The sequence below is a fragment of the Lonchura striata genome, chromosome 18 (assembly GCF_046129695.1).
Source record: "Lonchura striata isolate bLonStr1 chromosome 18, bLonStr1.mat, whole genome shotgun sequence".
Classification (NCBI taxonomy): Eukaryota; Metazoa; Chordata; class Aves; order Passeriformes; family Estrildidae; genus Lonchura; species Lonchura striata.
Window position 1 is genome coordinate 4,968,066 of NC_134620.1, and position 20,472 is coordinate 4,988,537.

Below are 20,472 nucleotides of genomic sequence, written 5' to 3' on the forward strand. Positions count from 1 at the left end.
AGAGGTGTTAAAAGCCTTTAGAGACAAAGCTGTTAATGATGTTCAGATGTTCCTCTCTTACCTCTTCCATGTCATCTGGGAAAGCAGAGGGAATATCCTGGTATAACTGCTGGTGGGTTGGGGCTGAGTTACAATTTAGCCTTAAACTTCAGGTCTGGGAAGATGAGGAACAAACTTTGAAGAAACAGTCTCCAGAATTACTAGGAAATGGAATTTCATCACCTGTCAGGTGTTCAGCTGCCTCTTGTGCTATTTGGAAGCTTTGAGTGCCAAACCAGAACTGAAACAAACAACTTCTGGGGGCTGACTATTTCCTGTAAAAACTAAGTCTTTAGCTGCATTTTTGTGTAATAAAATTGCTTGTCAGTCAGGTGCTGTTCTAACCTGGGCAAAATGGGTCTGTAAAGGTCTAGTTGGTGTAATTTATATCGTAGGAAGTGTAGATTTACCTCCCTCTCCTGTTTGTACAACAGTAAGAGCAGTGGATCTGCAGCTCTGCTGGCACTCTCCTGGACATGCCTGCTTGTACGCACAGTCTTTCCAACATCTGACAAGAGACAGGGAGAAACATGGAAAAAACTGGTAGGTTCTTTAAGGTTTGCAGAAATATCCCATTGCAGATATGAACTCAAATATTTGTAACGTGTTTAAGTTGCTGCAATGTTGCAAACAATTCTGAATGTAGCTGAAAACACCAAGTTAGAATCTAAGTTTAGAGGGAGATTTGGTGTATTGTGATCACCCTCCTGTTCCCCTGATGAAAGCAGGAGGTGTATAAAGCGTGAGTGGGGCAGTCCTGCACCTTTGCAGTTGTTCCACCTACTGAGATGGCTACTGGTGCCTGCAGTGTGACAGAAAGTCCTTGTGCCTCCCTTGAAATTTCTCTATATGATACTCTGTCATACAGCTTTTGCCTTCCTTTCACTTCCTTTACAAATGTGCGACTGTGCTCACAGCACACTGGGATATAGTTGGAACAGATTTTAAAGAAAAGATGTTATCTGTTTTCAGTGTTTCCAAAACTGTTAGGCATGGTTCTGCTCGAGGTGTGGGAAGAAAGCAAAGGCAGCTTTAGAAGAACTTAGTTGGAAAGAACTTAGATGATCTGCAGACTTAAGCAGATTCAGCTAGTCATTGACAATCATTGACACTTGGCATGTCTTGTTTGATATGAGCTCTCTGAGAAGCAGTTGCAAAAGGTTTTTTTGGCTGTTGCCTTTGGCAGGTGGAGGTTCAGTGTTTGCTCCTTTTGGAAGTCCTGGGAGGCTCTCACAAGCAGGCGGTGGATGGGGCTGTGAAGAAATTGAACAGGCTGTGGAAAGAGGTGATGTTTACACTATGTGCCATATTCTACAGCTGTTCTGTTCTGCAGCGTTAACGTGCCTTGCTTTTTCTCTCTTAAGAACCAGGATCTGGTGGATCAGTACCTATCTGTCATTCTTGGGCTTGAACCAAACCAGAGTTATGCTGCAATGCTGGGACTTGTGGTGCAGTTTTGCACAGCCCAGAAGGAGATGGATATTATTAAACGATACAAGGTGAATCTGTTGTACAGTTTTTTTTGGGGAAAATAAGAAGCATCACTTGTTATCATGAAGAAGGGACTGATATCTTAGTGAAGCTGGTAGTTTGCATCTGCCCTGATTTCAGTATCTGTCAATTCAGTAGTCCTGCACTTCTGACTGAAACAATTGGGGTGTGTTTAGAGAGGAGGTGCCAGCTATGTGGCTGTTTGGTGTTACCTGTGCATTTCTGTGGATGTCCAAATATGGCTTCCTGCCTTATCCCTGCTGTGGGAACGAAAGGCAGCATGTAGCTCTCAGTATGGTTTGAGCATTGGGCTCAGGGTAGAGCAGGGAGTGCTGGTCTCTGCTTGACTGGCTCATGTGAGGCTGGAAGGACAGCTTTCAGAGGAGGAGGAGGAGGTGGAGGAGATGGGGTGTCCAGCTTGGCACCTGACGGTGTGCCAGGAGCTAAGTACAGGTTGAGATGTGGCTGTAATCTGGTGTTTCTCTTTGTTCAGAGTGCTCTCCTGGATTTCTACTTGAAGACCATCCTTATGAGCAAGACAAAGCCTCAGAAGCATGTGCTGGTGAGACAGTGTTTAGAGCTGCTTGTGATGTTGTCCCACAGGCAGCACTGTCCTGTTCTGAGTGCCCTGTCCCCTTTTCAGGACAGCTGTTCTCCGCTGCTTCGCTACATGTCCCACGCTGAATTCAAGGACTCTGTGTTGCCAACTCTGCAGAAATCCCTGCTGCGGAGCCCTGAGAACGTAACTGAAAGTGAGTCTGTCATCTCTGCATTGCTCTGTCAAAGAGCCTAAATCCTTAGCACTCTGGAGCTGTTGGGGCAGTGTCACTCTGGGCTATGCTTTTGGTCCCCAAGTGCAGGCAGGATTGTCTGGCAACAAGGGTTAGATGTGGAGAAGCAACATTTGTGGTGTGATCCCAAGTGTCAGGGTATGTGATAGCTACTGTTTGCACTGAGGACAGGATTTCACAGTTGAGTGCTAAGAATAATCCTGGATTATTCTGTTCATTGGACATCAATTTCAGTAGGTTTTTTTTATTCCTGCTCCTTATTAACCTGTCTGCTCCTGATGTGAACTGTGGGAAGAGTGTATTAAAATGCTAATAGTATATCACATTTTGTTAAGTAACTGTTTTTATTTCTTGTGTTGTCAGCAATCTCTTGCTTGCTTGTATCTGTGAACCTGGATCTTAGCCAGTATGCTCTAGACATCATGAAAGGACTGGCCAGTAAGTACCCTCACTTCTGGAGGGAATTAAGAATTCAGAATAAAGCTTTCTGCAGCTTCCTGACTGAACCTGCAACAGTTTGATTGATGGTGAAAAGGTTGTTTTAGGTGGGAGGGAGGATGATGTGTAAATTGGAACTGTAATAGTTCACATGATGGTTCCAGAAGTTGCAGATACTCCTTACTTGCTGATTTTATGCCGTTTGTCATAAGGATCTCTTGACATGTATGTTATTTTCTAGGTCATCTGAAATCCAACAGTGTGCAGCTGATGGATGAAGCAGTTGTGGCGTTAAAGAACTTGGCTCGGCAGTGCAGCGATCCTTCGGCTGTGGAGTCACTGGGCAGGCACCTTTTTGCCATCTTAGGGGGTGAGTAAATTGTAGGATAAGCTGTGGGGATGAACCAAGGTTTGACAGCCTCAAGGATTATTGTGTATTGTGTTTTCTGTTCTCTTTACTGCCTGTATGGAAGGGATGGCTCAGCCTGGATCAGGGATAATGGGGCAAGCTTTTATGTTTTGGAGGAGATTCTTGGTGTAACACAGAGCTGTTGCCTGTAATCACCTGTCACCTTTGTGTTTCTTGCTGGCAGGCTCAGAGGGGAAGCTGACAGTTGTTGCTCAGAAGATGAGTGTCCTTTCAGGTGAGGATTCTAGAAGAGAGCTGTTTCTCTGGTGGAAGAAATTGAGCGGAAGGCTGAATGGAAGGGATCTGTACCTCAGTCTTTAGGATTTCCAGCCTATCACTCTAAATTGGGTGCAGTTGAAGCCATAGAGTATAGAATATCACATACCAGTTCCTGACTTTCTATTCAAAGAAAAGAATTGGCTGGTAGGCCAAAAATTTTCTTCAAAGAAGATGACTTTCACCCAGAGTGAAAATGAAGACAGAGATCTGGCAGTGGTGGATGTGATATCCAGATGTAGTGACAAGAAAAAGTCTGTGCAAGGATTGAAGTGTGAAGGGTCATTCTTGATTGGTTTTAGATGTTGTGCTGGTAGTTTAGGAATTACTGAGAGAATTCTGTCCTTTCAGGGATTGGCAGCCTTAGTCACCATGTGGTTTCTGGACCCTCCAGCCAAGCTCTGAGTGCAACTGTGGCTGAGCTTTTCATCCCTTTCCTGCAACAAGAAGGTGAGACCTTTTGCCTTTCTTCTGGGTTTGCTAAGCTGTATTCATCTTGAGCAGGGTTTTCACATGGTTATTCAAAATTAATATGGATTCTTGCCTGCTGTATAAGAGAATCTGTTGCCCTGTTTTGATGAACAATCTCAGGGAGACTGTTCTGTGCCTGTTAGGAGCACATGTTCTTTTCCTGCATCCTGATGTTGTTACACACTTTCTGTTTCATGTTCTGTGCTTTCTGCAATTGCTGAACTGATGTGAGTGTTTCTCCCCAGTCCATGAAGGCACATTGGTTCATGCAGTCTCTGTCCTGGCTCTTTGGTGTGTTCGGTTCACCACAGAAGTTCCTAAAAAGCTGGTGGAATGGCTAAAGAAAGCCTTCAGCCTTAAAACCTCGACTTCAGCAGTGAGACATGCCTACCTGCAGTGCATGCTAGCTTCCTTCAAAGGTAAAACTGGGCAGCTGCTAATAACTTGGTTGTGGAGCTTAGGAGGAGAGTTAGCAACCTTTATACTTCCTGATACAGAGAGCTGTGCAGATGAGGAAAGATTTTGTAAGGCAGTGTCTTTTTACTGACCTCCTTCATATTTCTTCTTAAACTCTTTTGCCTTCAAGTTTATAAAGATGGTTTGTTTCATTGTATAACTAAAATAACTGTCCATCATGCTGTATTTCATATATCTCAAAGTAATTTTTGATTGCTTTATTTTTGTCGTACAACTAAATTCTAGTTCAGGGGCCATACTTCTGTTTTATATAGCACCGAGCACAGTTGGATCTTGGTCTCTGGTTTTGACTTCTGGAAAGTCTAAAAAAAATGTATGTGTTTGAAATGAAGAACTCAAGAAATTATTCTTTTTTGGTGATCCTCTCAGGATTGACATCTGCTGGTCCTGCCCCCTTTGACTGCAGCATTTCATCCACATTTATAGACCTCTGGGATTCCTTAACTTCTGAATATTTGAAGTGAAACAGATGGTCATGGCTTGCCAGGAATTTGCTTTCCCTTTCTCAGAGAAACATTAATCTTTGAAGTCAGACTTCCTGCAATTTGAAGTGATTTGTGATTCCTTTAATGTAACTGAATTAGCATTTTCTTTTGCATCCCATGAGCAGAAACTTAAATCTAGTGAGATGGGACTGTTCTGTCTGTGAGAAAAGGACTGAAGTGGTTGCTATTGAGCTTTTCATAGTTGCAATTTAGTGATAGTGATTGGCAAATACTTTGGGAGATTCAGTGTTCCCAGTGTGTGTCTGATTCCTCTCCTTGTCTCCTGGCAGCAGAAAAACCATTGATAGCTGGGTTGTAAAGTGAGGACCATGCTGTTTTGTAATGTGTCCCTTTTGTCCCCTCAGGTGACACATTATTGCAGGGAATGGACCTGCTGCCAATGCTGATCCAGACAGTAGAAAAAGCAGCATCTCAAAGTACTCAGGTTCCCATGGTAACTGAAGGAGTTGCTGCAGCTTTGTTGATCTGCAGGATGTCTGTAATTGAGGGACAAACTGGTAAGGTCACAAAAAAGCTGGCAGAATCCAATATAAAGAGGTTCTGAAGGTTGACAGTTCTTGACAGTGTGCAGGTGGTACTGTTTCTTAATCTGTGTATAGTTTCTACATAGAGCATCACTGATCTTCTATAAACCAGGGAAAAATTAATTCCCATCTCCTTCATTTATATCACTGAAGAGTTCTTACTCTTCCATGGCTTTAAAAATTCTAGCTTCCATTCACATAGGGAAATATTCCTCTTTATAATGAAAGAAGATGTTCACCCTGACCTTACATGGTTGGATTTGACTGATACATTGGAAGTATTAATTTATTGTGATTTGGGTAGTGTTTTTACACACCTTTGGAAAGCATAGGGGCTGGAATTCTGTCTCCCATTAGAGGATATTACAAGAGCCCTCTGAGTTCATATATCTGCCAGGACATAAAATCAGGTATGTTCTACCAAAAGCAACACCACTTCCCTCCTCTTCTTTACATCTAGGAAGGTTTGCCCTATGAAAGATTAAGGTGAATTAGACTTTACATTTCACACATATAAGTCACAGAAAGGTATATTTGTCAGCTGGTGGTTTTTTGGGGGTGTTTATATTTCTGAAGAAGAGAAATGAGAGGCTAGAATTGAAGACCAGAAAGGCTAGAAGTAACTTGAGGGATTTCAGGAGAGAGAATTCTACTGTATTTTATGTATACTGGCGAGTTCTGACTTATTTTGAAACATCCTTGATGGACATCTGTTCTTTTTCTTCAGAGTCTAAGCTGAGTGGTTTCTGGCAGCTGATTTTGGATGAGAAAAAACAAATTTTTACATCTGAGAAGTTTTTGCAGTCTGCGTCAGAGGAAGGTAAGTTGGCAGTTACTGTATATCCAGTTGCTGTTTAACTGTGTTTTTTAATACTTGACAGCTAATGTTGTTAGCCCTGTTCTGTCCTTGGAGGATACAGTTTCAGATCTATACTAGCTGTAGCCTAAGCTTGAAAATGAATTAATTTATTTATTGATTAACCTGAGTTAGCACTCATTTATCATTCTGAATGATAAATAAATGGAAGGGCCTTCTGACAGCTGACACTCAGTACCCATTTCATTGCCACTGAAGCCGTTTTGGCAGGCCTCAGGAATTAACAGAACAGAAGGACTGAGTGTGGTGTTTATAATTTGCTTTGCTCTGTCAACTTAGACCAAAATAGGTCACACACAATGGTCAGGAAAATTGTTCTGGGATCCAGCTAACAACATTTCAGTGAAATCATGGTTCAGTTCCCAGTGTTGGCAGGTCTGAGTTGGATTTGTCTGTAGCTTCAATGAGAAGATTATGTAGAGGCTCAGCTTGGGGAGCTATTTTAATGTGTCCTGTTTGCTGTTCATTTGTTTTCAGGTAAAAAAATCTGTTTCCTTATGAAGTCTCATGCTGTTTTAAATATTTGTCTTCTCCCCCAGCCATGTGCACAGTGCTGCAGCTGACAGAGCGCCTGCTCTTGGATCATGCACAGCGGCTGCCTGAGAGCAAAGTTCAGTACGTACGGTGCACTTGCTGTCCCCGATCCCCATCTGACCTCAGAGTGCTGCTGCGGGCACTGTGGGCTTGGGGCTTTGCACGGAATGTTGAATTTTGGAGCCTTTAGTCCCCTTGGCTGCAGAGTTGGCTCCCTGGCTAACCCTGTGTGTGTGTGCTTGCAGGCAGTACCACCGTGCCCTGGTGGCCGTGCTGCTGAGCCGCACCTGGCACGTCCGCAGACAGGCCCACCAAACAGTGAAGAAGCTCTTGTCCTCTCTGGGAGGGTACAGGCTGGCCTATGGGCTCTTGGAGGAACTCAAAGTGGTTCTCAGTTCTCATAAGGTGAGTAGCCAGCACTCAGACAGATGTCTGAGTGGTGCCAGTCACCTCCCTGCCCTAGGTTTGCTGTTAGGATTGACATACAGCCTGATGTGAACAGGATTCAGCTCCTGGAATGTCACTTTTTACTGGATTACTGCATATTACAGTATCAATGTCTGGGGTATGCCTAGTCTTCCCTACATACATGGAAAAGATATATTCCAAGTATTCTGGGGAGGAAGTTGTAGTTTTCCACATATTTTTATTATTTTAATGCAGATTTAATATCTGCTGAAAGACCAAGTGCTTCATTCTTTTTTTTTTTTTTTTTTTTTTTTGTATCTTGGTTCTTTGGCCCTGGCTTATAGACTGCAGAAGTTGAGCATAATGTTCCCAGCCAGCTGGCTCAACCTTTTACAGAGTCTTTGCCAGAAGTGATAATTTTAGTTTTAGTTTACCCCAGCTTGCCAAATCCAGTATGGTCCTCCATTCCTAATCTTCTTATCACTGTCATTCCTGTGCTTCGGTCTTGCTGTTATCCTTATCCCCTTCTTTCCTTTGAAAACTTCAGGTTATTGGTATTGACAGGGAGATGGCATTCAGCCTGGTGTTACTGTGAGGAAGTGTGTTCAGATCTCAAGGAGGTTTGGTGTTGTCCATTCAGATTCTGCCTCACGAGGTGCTGGTGACAGAGGCGGGAGAGCTGTCGGAGCTGGGAAGGACATACGTTCCCCCTCGTGTGCTGCATGAGGCCCTCTGTGTCATCTCTAGTGTGGCAGGGCTTGATGTGGACTCCCTTGAGCCAGAGAAGCTGGCCCTGGAGATGCTGCTGGTGAGCCATCATCCATCTGTAGGTAAGTGCAGGGATAAGAATCTCATGGCCAGTGTATGAGTTTTTATTGTACCTTTTTGTTTTGTTGTGCCAGCAACCTGCTTCATGTTTGTTATGCTCATTTATTCTTCTTGCTAGTGGCAGTGCAGCCAGGACTTTGGCCAGCCCTCCTCATCAAGATGAAGATAGATCCTAAAGACTTCATTACCAAACATCTGAATGACATTTTACCCAGGATCACCACTTACACTCTAGAGAACCAGGTGATAAACTGCTTTCCTAATGTTAGTTTTGGGAGATATGTTGGAGGAGTTCGGTACTAACTGGTCTATAAGGAAGGAGAGCTGTCTAAAAGGTGTGGAAGAGGGAGTTTAAAAGATAATGTCTCTATAGAAAACGAGCTGGGATTTAAGAGGGAAAGAATGTACCAGCAACTGAGTAGAATTTTAGATAACATTCAAATACCCACTGAACAATGAATTGGGGATTGGAATGTAATGGGGGCTGCCTCAGCAGGGCATACTTCAGGAGACAATTTTAAGCAAGACTGATTATGTTTTTTCCTCCATTTTCCTGACAGTCATCTATGAATGCAGTGGGGTCTCTCTCCCTGCTTTTACCTGGCAGAGTGCTCCCACAGCTCATCAGCACTATCTCAGCATCAATGGAGAATCCAGCTCTGTGCCAGGTTACTCGAGAGGAATTTGCCATCATGAAGACACCCGAGGGAGAGCTGTATGACAAATCTATAATACAGAGGTAGGTCTTTATAATTTCTGTATGCATCTGGGGGTTGATCACTGCTGATGTTCTTGCCAGTGGGTGACAAGGTGTCAGATGCTCTTTCTGCATAGAAGTTCCTGGATTTTTATGCCTGGTCCTTAGTTCACAGCAGTGCTGATTCTTTCTCTACTTTTCCTTCTCAGTGCTCAACAGGATAGTATGAAAAAGGCTAACATGAAGAGGGAGAACAAAGCTTATTCCTTCAAGGAACAAATCATCGAGCTGGAGCTGAAGGAGGTGAGTTGATGGAAAAAGGAAGGCCAGGCTGGTCAGAATCTTCACTGCAAGTTATATGTTGTTCCGTGGCTTCTGGCATATGTCTGTGTGCTGGTGGAAAGATTCTCTGAACTACTTGGAATGCTTCTATCTATATGTATCCCATTTTTTAAACAAAGATTAACTTCTCTTAGCTCTGGGGAAGGTGACATACCATCCCCTGTAAATAAACTGGACAGCACTTTTTAATGATACCAAATAGTTTGTGACCAATGTGGAGAAACTTACGCTGAGAGACACTAAAGTGTTGTTAACCTGGTGATTTCCATTTTGTGTCTTTACTCAAGAGGGATATACTTGGAAGGATATTTTGATACTGTTTTAAAACTAAATTGCAAAAAACCCTGTTTCCAACTTGCTTCTCTGACTAATTGAAGGGATGGTGTTTGTAGCTCCCAGATAATGATGACCATGGCTCTCTGTTGCAGGAGATAAAGAAGAAGAAGGGAATAAAGGATGAAGTGCAGCTGACGAGCAAGCAGAAGGAGCTGATGCATGCACAGCTGGAAAGGGAGGCTCAGATAAGGAAACGGCTGAAGGAGGTGAGTTTTGGTTGTATTTTTTGCCACCTCTGAAACCACCGTGACCCAAATCACTTTGATGGATAGAAAATGGTGTAACAATCACCTATTTGTTTCTGTTACTAGAAATGAGATTTAACAATCCGATTTTTTCCCAGTGGAGCTTTTTTGATAATAATCTCTTGAATTTTCTTACAGCTTGATAATGAGCTGGAAACAGCTCTAGGACTCCTGGACACTGTTATAAAGAAAAAGCCTCCTGGTCTAACTCAGTACATCCCTGGTCTCATCAGTTCCTTCTTGCCACTTCTTCGATCTCCTTTGGCTGCTCCAAGGATTAAGAAGCCTTTTCTTTCCTTAGCTTCCTGTGTCATGCCTGCTCGACTGAAAACCTTTGGTGAGTATTTGCAGTTGCTCTTTAAGGGCAGGGTGTGTCATTTTGATGGTGGTGAAAATTCTTGCTCTTACAGACTGTGGATCATAACCATGTACCACAGGAAGCCAAGAGGAAAAACCACCTGGAACAGTGCTTAGGGAGATGACTGTGATTTCCCAGAGATCCTGCTGCTGGGTAGAACTGGGAACAAAGACAAGGTCTTGTCTGGTCAGTGACCAGCTCTGAGGAGCAGCTGGTCACTGTGGGATCATTTTCCCTGTGCAGAGTTCGGAGGGTGTGAGTGTAACTCACACACACTGTGAAGAAATCTGTCCCTTGACAGCCTTGGGCTGGGTTTCCTGATCTGAGCCACTCTGCAGCCTGGGCTCTTGCCCAGAGCTTTGTTACAGTTCTTGAGTTTGTCTTCCTGGGGCTTTTTCTCTTGAGAGATCTTTTGGTTTAGCCCTCTCATGGATTCTTTATTCTTCCATTTCAGGTACTCTGGTAAGCCATGTGACCTTGCGCCTGATGAAACCAGAGTGTGAATTAGATGAATCCTGGTGTCAGGAAGAGCTGCCTGTTGCTCTCAACAGAGTGGTCAGTTTGCTGCATGCCCACACCATTCCCAGCCGAACCAGCAAGGGAGAGCCAGGTATGAAGTTTGGTAGATATGGTACATCCTGCCGACACTGCCCCCACCTCCAATAACTATGGACTGGTTTAGTTTTCAGAGTTTGTATTATATTTTGCAAGCAAAACTTCACTTTTTCTTTTTTAATTGGATAGATGTTCATAGATATGAAAAACCTTAAGGTTTTTTTTTTTTCTGCTGGTAGTTGTAGAAGTGATGTTGCAACTACAGTTAAGTGTAGAAATTAAATAACAGCATTTTTTCTTAAAATGCTTCATACAGAAATAACAGCAGTGAAATTAAGGTTCATCTTTGCCAAGGACAGCTCCTACCTTTCAGCACCACTTAGCATAAAGGATTCAGTCAGACTAAGCGGAGAGGCAAAATAATTGCTTGTTATCCGTGATCACAGCAGTGAAGTGCCCATGGCCTCTGCTTGTTTGCTGTGTGGTGCTGCAGTTCATGAATATTTTATACTGACATGATTGTAGAAAGAGCAGTTCTCTCTCCTCTGTAACACGAAGGCAAACACCAGTATTTTTACAGTGCAAGGTAATGATTTGAGTTAAAGTGCACCAGTACTTGTGCCACCCCACTGAAGATAACAGTTCAGAAGAAGAGAGTTGGTGTGTGTCCTTTGGGGGCTGGGATGGCTTTGGCTGTCTCAGGGGGTACTCCAGGGAGAGAGTTGTTCACTTCACACAGACTTTGGAGCTGTTCATCAAATTATCCACTCAAAAGCTGCTGTGGTAGATGGTGTATATTTTTAAGGGAAATATGTGATTCTGTTTGGTCCCTTAGTCCCATAGTTCAGTTCTCTTGCTACTCAGTGGTGTGACTGGTGTCACTGTCAGTGGCCATTGGCCATGTTGATCATGACTTCAGTGCTGAACATCTCAGTGATAATTTGGTGTCACCACTGTGCAATTTATTGCTGTAGCAAGTGCATGTTCATTCAAATTTGAATCCTTCTTCAGGCTTATTTCTAGAAAATATTGGAAGTGTTTTCAGTCCTTCAAGATTTCCTATATTGTTTAATTATATTAATATCTAATTATTTTTTTCACTTTTGCAAGAGAAGGGCAGTAGTTTCCACAGCACTTTGTTGGACAAATCATACTATATTACCAAAGGATTTTTCCTTGTTTTCAAAGTTCTCTGGAATGCACTTGTGTGATTAGTAGAGATTAATTTCTTAGGTTACTATGGGACCTAAGAGACACCATACCTCCTTGTAATGTGGATAACAGAATTTATCATTTATTGCTGAAATGCCAAGATACATCCTATAATCTTTCTTGTGTTGGTCTGTACCAGCTACTGTGTAAGCAGAACATTTTTCTCCTCCAGTAAAGCTTTCTTCCTCCTGCTGTGTGTAGAAGGACAGTGGTTTAAGGCTAAAAATATCTGACCGATAATTAAAAAAGAAAAGTGTAAAAGCAAACAGATACTGAGCAAACAGAGAAAAATCCCACATGAGAAATAGAGAGGGTTTTACTGAAGCTGTTCATGTTAAATAGGATCTCAGAATGTGTTTCTCCCTTGAACTACTTTTGCAGTATTTTTGCCCTACATAAGCTGACTAATACTGCAGTATTGTATCTGCAATGTTCTTCATCTGCATTTAGAAATTCAAACTTGGGCATTCTCTGTCAGCACAGATAGGATAGAGAAAGGAAATATTTTCTGTAGATACCTGATACTTGAATATTAACTGGACTAATGAAGGACTGGAAGGAGCATTTGTTACATGCTATAGCCAAGGCCCTGCAGGAAGGAAGGAGCAAAATCTTTTAACAACAGGAATCCAAAAGCTTTAATTTTTTCAAGGAGGGGGGGGAAGTTGAAGCTTGCACCAGAATTAAAAGAAGTCACTGTTGGAGCTACACTGTTGCTGCTGTCAAGTGGTAAATACTTAGGTTTACTCAGTATCTTTGTGCATGAGGCTGAAGCTTCGCCCTATCTATTATGAGCTACTCAAGTGTACGTTTTACACTAGTCAGTAGTATCAACCAAGTCATGGGAGGATCAGCTGTGGTCACAGGATGGGTTTTTCCTTTTACAGGTGCTGCCCCATTATCAGCTCCAGCATTTTCCTTAGTCTTTCCTCTCCTGAAGACAGTTATGACTGAGACACCCCATAACAGCGAAGACAAGGAGGAGTTCCTAGTCAAGATTCTGCAGATTCTTACAGTCCATGCTCAGTTGAGGTCATCAGGAAATGGCGAGTCCTTGTTGGTGGATGAGGTGAGAGCTGTGGGGTCAGATTATCTCCTTCAGAAGAGCCATGGTATAAAACAGCTGATGTGTAAACTGGACAAAGCAGATGAATTGTCCAGGTTAGAGTTAACTGTATAGGATTGCTTTCTGCCATTGGTTTTGGTACCTGCCCAGCCCTAGGTTTTGACTGGGATGTTTTAAGGAGTGTCATACATAGGCACTATGAAATCACAAGATAAAAGTATTTTTCCTTCCTCCCTGGCCCTTTTCTCCCCTCAACCTTTCAGAATGGCCCAGAGTTGCTGCCCCGCAGGGACATGCTTATTCTGCTGACCCGGGTGATAGGAACAGGTTCTCCACGGTTACAGGTGAGTGCTTAGCTTCATTACCACAGTCAGCATTCTTCCTAAGTTTCATCAGCATCTAAATGAGGGAAATGTACCAACTGGTTTAAGTCTCTGATGCTGGTGGTTGACACATTCCCAGTTTTCTTCTGTGTTTATGGTATTCTTGGATTAAAATGTCTGCATCTTTTTTTCTGTGGGTTTTATTGCACCAAATATATTCTTCAGTCTTCCAGAGGTGACATTTTTTCTTTCTTTAAGGCCTTGCTTTGCCAGATAAACTCAATAGTCTCTCCTCTTAGTATTTGTTGTAAGGGATGAGGTGGCAGAAAGGTCAATAATAAAAAGCAAAGAGTTGGGCTGAACTTGTCACGTCTCGGTTTTGTCACTGTCCTTTGGGAATTTCTTCTGCTGTGGCAGCACTCAGCGCTTGCTCTGCCAGCAGTTCAAGGTGTAGTGGAGTTGTGGCACGTGCTGGTGCTGTTGTAGGTGCTGGCCTCGGAGGCGCTGACGGCGCTGTGCGCGAGCAGCAGCGGTGAGGATGGCTGTGCCTACGCCGAGCAGGAGGAGATTGATGTGCTCCTGCAGGCCCTGCAGTCTCCCTGCATGAACGTTCGAGATGCAGCTCTCAGGGTAGGTGGGAATCATTCAGGGTCACATCAAATTGCTCAAGGTTTTGGGAGGTGAATCTTCTCTCACACTGATGCAGAGAGGCTTCAGCTATGATGCCAAGCTTTGTGCATCGTGTCAGAGGCAGTCTGAATAATAATGCTCCAAATCATGCTCTTTGTGCTGGATTTATCTGCAAAAAGGAGTACTCTGGGTTTATCCACACCTTTGTTTCCTTAAAGAGGCATAATTAGGACTACTTAACACCTTCTGTTTACAATTGGATAGAGCTTAGTCTTAAAGAGAGAAGCTGTCAAAAAAATCCTGTCTGTACTAGACCTTGTTATTGGAAAGCTTCGGGCTTAGTCACTTCTGAGAACATAGAAAGAAAAACCTCAAGGGTGCTTGGTGTTCTTTGCTGTGAAACAAATTCCAGTTTAGCCCACCTGAGCAGTTTTGTCTGTAATTAGAAGCAGAACAGACTGTAGTCACCAGAGCCCCTCTGCAACCTGCCTGTGGAGCACTGTTCTTGAGTCCCACCATCTCACCTACTAGCTAGGAAGTCCTTGACCACCATGGGCAGTGACAGGCACAAGCAATCATGCATTTTGACACTTCCAAACACTGAGAGCAGAAGTTTTAAGTGTTTTAAAGCATCTGTTTCTAAAAATCAGATCCTTGCACTGATTTTCCTGTTAATTAATTCAGGGACTGATGGAGCTACAAATGGTTCTACCAACCCCAGACAGTGATGAGAAGAATGGACTGAACTTGTTGCGTCGCCTCTGGGTAGTTAAGTTTGATGTTGAAGATGAAATTCAGAAGCTGGCAGAGAGGTAAGGGTTCTTCTTTGATTGGGTTTTAGGGGGACCACTTCTCTGCCCACAGCATGGAACTACACTCGGGCTTTCCCTCACAGCTGGAGGGCAGCTGTAGGTCTCTTCAATTGTACATGTGGCGGTGGCTTCTTTGCTGAAGGGTGACCCATCACCTCTGTGTGTGTGCTGCAGGCTGTGGGAGTCCATGGGTCTGGAGCTGCAGCCTGACCTGTGTTCCCTGCTGATCAAAGATGTCATCTACCACGAAGAGGCAGTACGACAGGCAGGGGCTGAGGCTCTTTCCAGAGCTGTAGCTCAGTACCGAAAGCAAGCAGCAGAGGTCATGAGCAAGCTCACAGATATCTACCAGGAGAAGCTCTATGTAAGTACTCTTACCCTAAGGGGTTGACAGGCATGAGCTGCTGCTTTATTTTCTGTTAGTCACTTTTCCTTCTGTCTGTCCTGAAGATGTGCATTGAATCTACTGTTTCCCTGTTTGAGCTTAGCACAGACTTCAGTATCTTGAACTTCATGTTATCAGCCACTAATGGCTGTGGTAGGGCAGTGTCAGTTGAAGTAATTTTGACTTCAGACTTTCTTATTTTTTTACCTTGCTCTTTTGCTAGTGGTATCATAACTCTGTGCACTATTATCAAATGGCATTGGAGGTATGGTTGACAGATTTTCTGCAAGCCTATCCTTGGAAAAGGCATTTTAATGAAATATTTTCTCCTTCCAGAGGCCACCTCCAGTTTTGGATGCTTTGGGACGAGTGATATCTGAATCACCGCCTGACCAGTGGGAAGCAAGGTACAGTCATATTCAGATTGATCTCATCACTTCCTGTGCATCCAAATGAAATGTTTTTGATTTTTATTTGAACAAAAATTTACATGCAGTTGTATTGATTTGCTGTTTTCATGTCCCCTTCAAACAAACTGGGGGCAGGCAGAACTCCATCAAAATATTGGGTGCTGTCATCTCAATGTCCTGATAAAAACAGACTTTCCTTCTTAGACTGTCTGACTTTTGTCTTGGCTAACTGTGTTCCCACCTCTGTATGGGCCATTGGTTGTTTCAAGAGCAGCAGTGCAAGCCTTAATGAATTGGCCAAATTCCAGATTGGATAATTACTTTCTGTTTACTTGTATGTTTTGTACAGGTTTAATTGGAGATCATCTTGTTTGCTACTTGTGTTGAGCTAATCTGTCTTTTAATGCTGATGTACCTTGTTGTAAAGCTGCTGTGTTTCAGCAGTAGTTCAAGTGATCCGATGTCTAAGTTGGCTCAAGTATCCCTAAAGCTTAATTGAGATAAAAGCTATTATATGGGTGAGGGATTGTTGTCCTTGTGGGAGACTGCAGCATGGAGTTATGTAATGAAATGCACAGAGGTTGGACACACTGAGGCATTTTGTTTCCATAATGGTTCTCTCTCTCAGTTTCTGTAATTGCTGCTGATAGCAAATGTGATTGTGAGCTCTCAGTTCTGTGAGAAGTCAGTAACCTCACAGGCTAATCACTGTCTTCACAGGTGTGGCATAGCACTGGCCCTGAACAAGCTTTCAGAGCATCTGGACAGTTCTCAGGTGAAGCCCCTCTTTCAGTTTTTTGTGCCGGATGCTCTGAATGATCGCAGTCCTGAGGTCAGGAAGTGCATGTTGGATGCAGCTCTTTCAACACTCAACACTCATGGCAAAGTAAGTCTGAATGTTTCTGTCTCTATCAGGGGGAAAAAAAATGTAGATATGGATATGTAGATACTGTGTTGGAGCCCACAGATTTAAAAAAAACCATATAAATTTATTAGAAGTTGCTGTTACTTGTAACAGCTGAGAGCTTTAATTTAGGAATTTTTGTGTCTAGAGTTGTTCTGTTAGTGTCTAGTGTTGACTAAGTGTGGTTCATCCCTGTCATTGCTATAAAATGTAATATCCCTGGATCATATGGAGTTAAAATGGTATAAAACTAGAGTAATAAAAGTAAGATCAGACCATAGATTTTTTAATCCTGTGAAGATTCCTTTTCAGGGTTCATGCAATGAAAAACATGAAACCTTGTTTGTTGGCTTAATTAAACTTAAAACATTGAGGAGCTGAGGACTATCCTTCTCCCTGCCAGTTCTTCCCCAGCAGTGTCAGATGGGGAAGGTGTGCAGGGTGTGAATTGCTCAGCTTCTGATTTCCTCATATGTGCCAATCACCTCTGGACACATGGCTGTATTCTTCAGTTTAACCCAAGATAATTCGGGTATTTTCCTATTATTCATTATTTCATTGTGTTTTTTAGAGAAAGCGTGTGAAGTTTGTTTGATGTTTCTGCTCTCCCTTGGCAAATGGGGCAAGCAGAGGAGCAGGCACTGAAGTTCAGGCCTGGGAAACTTGTGTTACTTCTTTCAGAACATCATGTGGCAGGCTTGGGGATTCTAATTTTGAAGAACTAATTTCTCTCTAGCAGGAAATATTTGTTGCCTGTCGGGATGGTACAAGACTTTATGTGATGTGACACATGAAATGAACTGTAAATACAGTGTGATTGTTCAGTTGTTGGCTCAGAAAAGAACAAACAAGTCCACTGAGCATAGCAAATCTCATTCTGAGTAGACTCTAGTGGCAAGTTCTGTGGTTTTGTTTTTCAGGACAATGTTAACTCTCTCTTGCCAGTGTTTGAAGAATTCCTGAGAAATGCTCCTAATGATGCCAGTTATGATGCTGTCAGGCAAAGTGTGGTCATTCTGATGGGGTCACTGGCAAAACATCTGGACAAGAGTGACCCTAAAGTGAAACCAATTGTTGGCAAACTGATAGCAGCCTTGTCCACCCCATCTCAGCAGGTAGGTGCCTTTGGGAGGAGTTGCCAGGGTCTACACAGAGGCAGGTTAACACCAGGATAATGTTAGGGGTAGCAGAGAGATGAAAAATGGTGACAAAAAGATTTCACTTGGGGTTCATTCTAAGGGGAATTTATATTGGTAATGACTGTGTTGTGATCTGGTGGCTGGTGGATTGTTTTATAGGTTCAAGAGTCGGTGGCAAGCTGTTTACCACCTCTAGTGCCTGCAATTAAGGAAGATGCAGGAGGAATGATCCAGAAGCTCATGCAGCTGCTGTTGGAGTCCGACAAGTATGCTGAGCGCAAAGGTGCAGCCTATGGTCTGGCAGGCCTGGTGAAAGGCCTGGGCATCCTTTCTCTCAAGCAGCAGGAGATGATGACCACACTGACTGATGCTATCCAGGACAAGAAGAACTTCCGCCGGAGGGAGGGTAAGAGACAGGAGCTTTTCCCTCCAGATACTCATAACTTCTCTTGTACTTACTGCCATTGTGGTCAGGTGAAGTTCCTGTGTTTGGTTTAGCTACATTTATTTTACTAAAGTTTGGCAAGAAAGAAATGGATAGTATTTTTTGTGAGGCTGTTGGTTGTGTATAGTGTCCCAAAATTGCTCGATTCATGTTGTGGTGGAAGAAGGATTTCTAGTCCTAGACCATATGGATGTGCCCTCCTCTCCTATTTCCAAATCCCTGATGCCACAAATCCCTACTACAGCACAAGCTGGAAGGGCAAGAAAGCAAGAGACTTTCAGCTGTGAGATTTGAGTGCTTTTGGAACAATATTTGACAAATTGCATCTTCTTTTCCCATCATCCTTAAAATGAAGTTGTATTTTCCTCTGACTGTCCTTTTTTGGTTTTTAGGGGCTCTGTTTGCCTTCGAGATGCTCTGCAGCATGCTTGGGAAGCTGTTTGAGCCCTATGTGGTTCATGTGCTGCCTCATCTGCTGCTTTGTTTTGGAGATGGGAACCAGTATGTGCGAGAGGTAAGGTGCCTTAAATTTCTTCTATCACAGAATGTTAAAAAACCCAGATGGAATGGGTATGGTTGTGAATCCTGTTTGTAATGAGGCAAATAGAGAAGGTGACCTATCCCTTGAGATACAACTAATAACAATTTGATCTTCTTAGTAACTGAAAGCATCTGATTTCATTGGCCATTAATTGGGAGCTACTTAGCCAGCTGCATCATTGTACTGAGACACTATTTACATGAAGGCTTTGTTCCCAGAGAGTCTCAGAGGAAGGAAAACAGTGTTGTGTCACAGTTTGTAAGTGTTCTCTTCTCCTTGGAGGCTGCAGATGACTGTGCCAAAGCTGTAATGAGCAATCTGAGTACTCATGGAGTGAAGCTGGTTTTGCCATCACTTCTTGCAGCACTAGAAGAGGAATCTTGGAGAACTAAAGCTGGTATGGACCAATGTGCACCTCACATGATTGAGAGTAACCCACAGTTCCCTTTGCTGTCATCCCCCTTGTGTATTCCTTCATCCCTACGGATGGCCATGATGCTTTATTGTCTTACAAGGGACTGTGGAACTTCTCCAGCTTTTTACAGCCAAGTTCCCTGACACATCTGAGTAACCTTTTTCCCCCTGGCATATTCAAGGGACAGTTTGTATTTTGACAGTTTGTCACGTCTACTATAGTTGTACTTCAGAACCTGGAACTTTCTTAACATATTCCTTCTCCCTCATACAAAAGAAAAGTAGTTTTTGGTGTTTTTGTGTTTTTAGGTGGCATAGAGTGACTTAATGCATTTCAGCCTTTCTTTGTGTTCTCTGACTGGTAGATTAAAGTTTGAAGTAAATGTGATCACCATCTCATGTCAGTTCTTAATACTGTGTTCTGTCTTTTCTTTTGTCCTTTTTTTCTTGGTGTACTTTCTTCACAGGCTCAGTGGAATTGCTGGGGGCTATGGCGTACTGTGCTCCCAAACAGCTCTCTTCCTGTTTACCCAACATTGTGCCCAAACTCACTGAAGTGCTGACAGATTCCCATGTGAAGGTGCAGAATGCAGGGCAGCAGGCTCTTAGGCAGATTGGGTCTGTCATCAGGAATCCAGAGATCCTGGGTAAGACCTGTCTGTGCATTTCTAATGTCCTGGTATGACTGTGGTTTATAATAGCAAGGTTTAGGTTCACGGTATTTAGGATTTAATGCAAATTTGTATAGAAATGAAACTAACCCTACAGAAGTAAAACATGAAAGCTTAACAGCAGCTGTTTGTTTCCAGGCTTTTTAAATGTTTCTGTCCATTTTTTCATCTGATGTTAATAGTTTCTCTTGTCCTTGTGCTTCTTGTTGCCTACAACGTCCCATGAGAGCACACCAGCTCATCCTGACACGATTTTGGTTTATGTACAAATATAGTCTTTTCTCTCTTTTTTAAAAACATTCAGCAATTGCTCCAGTTCTGTTGGATGCTCTTACTGACCCCTCCAGGAAGACCCAGAAGTGTTTGCAGACTCTACTGGATACCAAATTTGTCCATTTCATTGATGCTCCATCCTTAGCCCTGATCATGCCAATTGTTCAGAGAGCTTTCCAGGATCGCTCCACAGACACCAGGAAAATGGCTGCCCAGATCATTGGGAACATGTACTCCCTGACTGACCAGAAGGTACAGTGCTAAAAATCCCCTCTAACTGTGTTCTTTGATCACTGTGACAAGCACTAGAGAGAATTTATTTGGCTTGGAGATTTTGCTAAGATAGAAAATATTATCATCCATGCAGCTTTTTAATTAAATGTATGTAAATGAGCAGATGACTATAAGGATAGTGGCAGCTCTGAGGTCCTTAAGACTGTCACCTTTGGTCATCTAGTTATTGCCAGTTTATCCCTGCAAAAAGGTCTTGTAATTTTTACCATACAAGAATGCCTTAACAAACAAGTGAAACACAGATCAGCTGCTAACGAATGGATTCAGGGTTTGTTTGAAAAGTATTTGTAGGACTGACTGTAGACTAAAGATCTGTATTTAATTTTTGTGCTGATAATCTCTATGTTTAAA

The 20,472-nt window shown here is 42.9% G+C and overlaps 1 protein-coding gene across 2 annotated transcripts in view; it reads left to right on the forward strand.

Moving 5' to 3' along the window:
* The window catches only part of GCN1 (GCN1 activator of EIF2AK4), a 37,629-nt gene that overhangs the window by 3,209 nt on the left and 13,948 nt on the right, over positions 1-20,472 (forward strand). For both annotated transcript variants that reach the window (XM_021549815.3, XM_077787147.1), the window contains exons 5-38: positions 474-582; positions 1,226-1,324; positions 1,404-1,538; positions 2,024-2,092; positions 2,174-2,282; positions 2,685-2,759; positions 3,001-3,129; positions 3,353-3,403; positions 3,796-3,894; positions 4,161-4,334; positions 5,243-5,395; positions 6,150-6,242; positions 6,839-6,914; positions 7,079-7,238; positions 7,882-8,071; positions 8,188-8,312; positions 8,630-8,808; positions 8,976-9,069; positions 9,537-9,650; positions 9,828-10,026; positions 10,502-10,657; positions 12,702-12,883; positions 13,144-13,224; positions 13,690-13,833; positions 14,518-14,645; positions 14,820-15,009; positions 15,367-15,437; positions 16,161-16,326; positions 17,265-17,459; positions 17,643-17,889; positions 18,321-18,442; positions 18,752-18,866; positions 19,351-19,530; positions 19,859-20,079. In XM_021549815.3, coding sequence (XP_021405490.2) covers positions 474-582; positions 1,226-1,324; positions 1,404-1,538; positions 2,024-2,092; positions 2,174-2,282; positions 2,685-2,759; positions 3,001-3,129; positions 3,353-3,403; positions 3,796-3,894; positions 4,161-4,334; positions 5,243-5,395; positions 6,150-6,242; positions 6,839-6,914; positions 7,079-7,238; positions 7,882-8,071; positions 8,188-8,312; positions 8,630-8,808; positions 8,976-9,069; positions 9,537-9,650; positions 9,828-10,026; positions 10,502-10,657; positions 12,702-12,883; positions 13,144-13,224; positions 13,690-13,833; positions 14,518-14,645; positions 14,820-15,009; positions 15,367-15,437; positions 16,161-16,326; positions 17,265-17,459; positions 17,643-17,889; positions 18,321-18,442; positions 18,752-18,866; positions 19,351-19,530; positions 19,859-20,079 — 4,630 coding nt within the window. The remainder of the gene's footprint in view (positions 1-473; positions 583-1,225; positions 1,325-1,403; positions 1,539-2,023; positions 2,093-2,173; positions 2,283-2,684; positions 2,760-3,000; positions 3,130-3,352; positions 3,404-3,795; positions 3,895-4,160; positions 4,335-5,242; positions 5,396-6,149; positions 6,243-6,838; positions 6,915-7,078; positions 7,239-7,881; positions 8,072-8,187; positions 8,313-8,629; positions 8,809-8,975; positions 9,070-9,536; positions 9,651-9,827; positions 10,027-10,501; positions 10,658-12,701; positions 12,884-13,143; positions 13,225-13,689; positions 13,834-14,517; positions 14,646-14,819; positions 15,010-15,366; positions 15,438-16,160; positions 16,327-17,264; positions 17,460-17,642; positions 17,890-18,320; positions 18,443-18,751; positions 18,867-19,350; positions 19,531-19,858; positions 20,080-20,472) is intronic.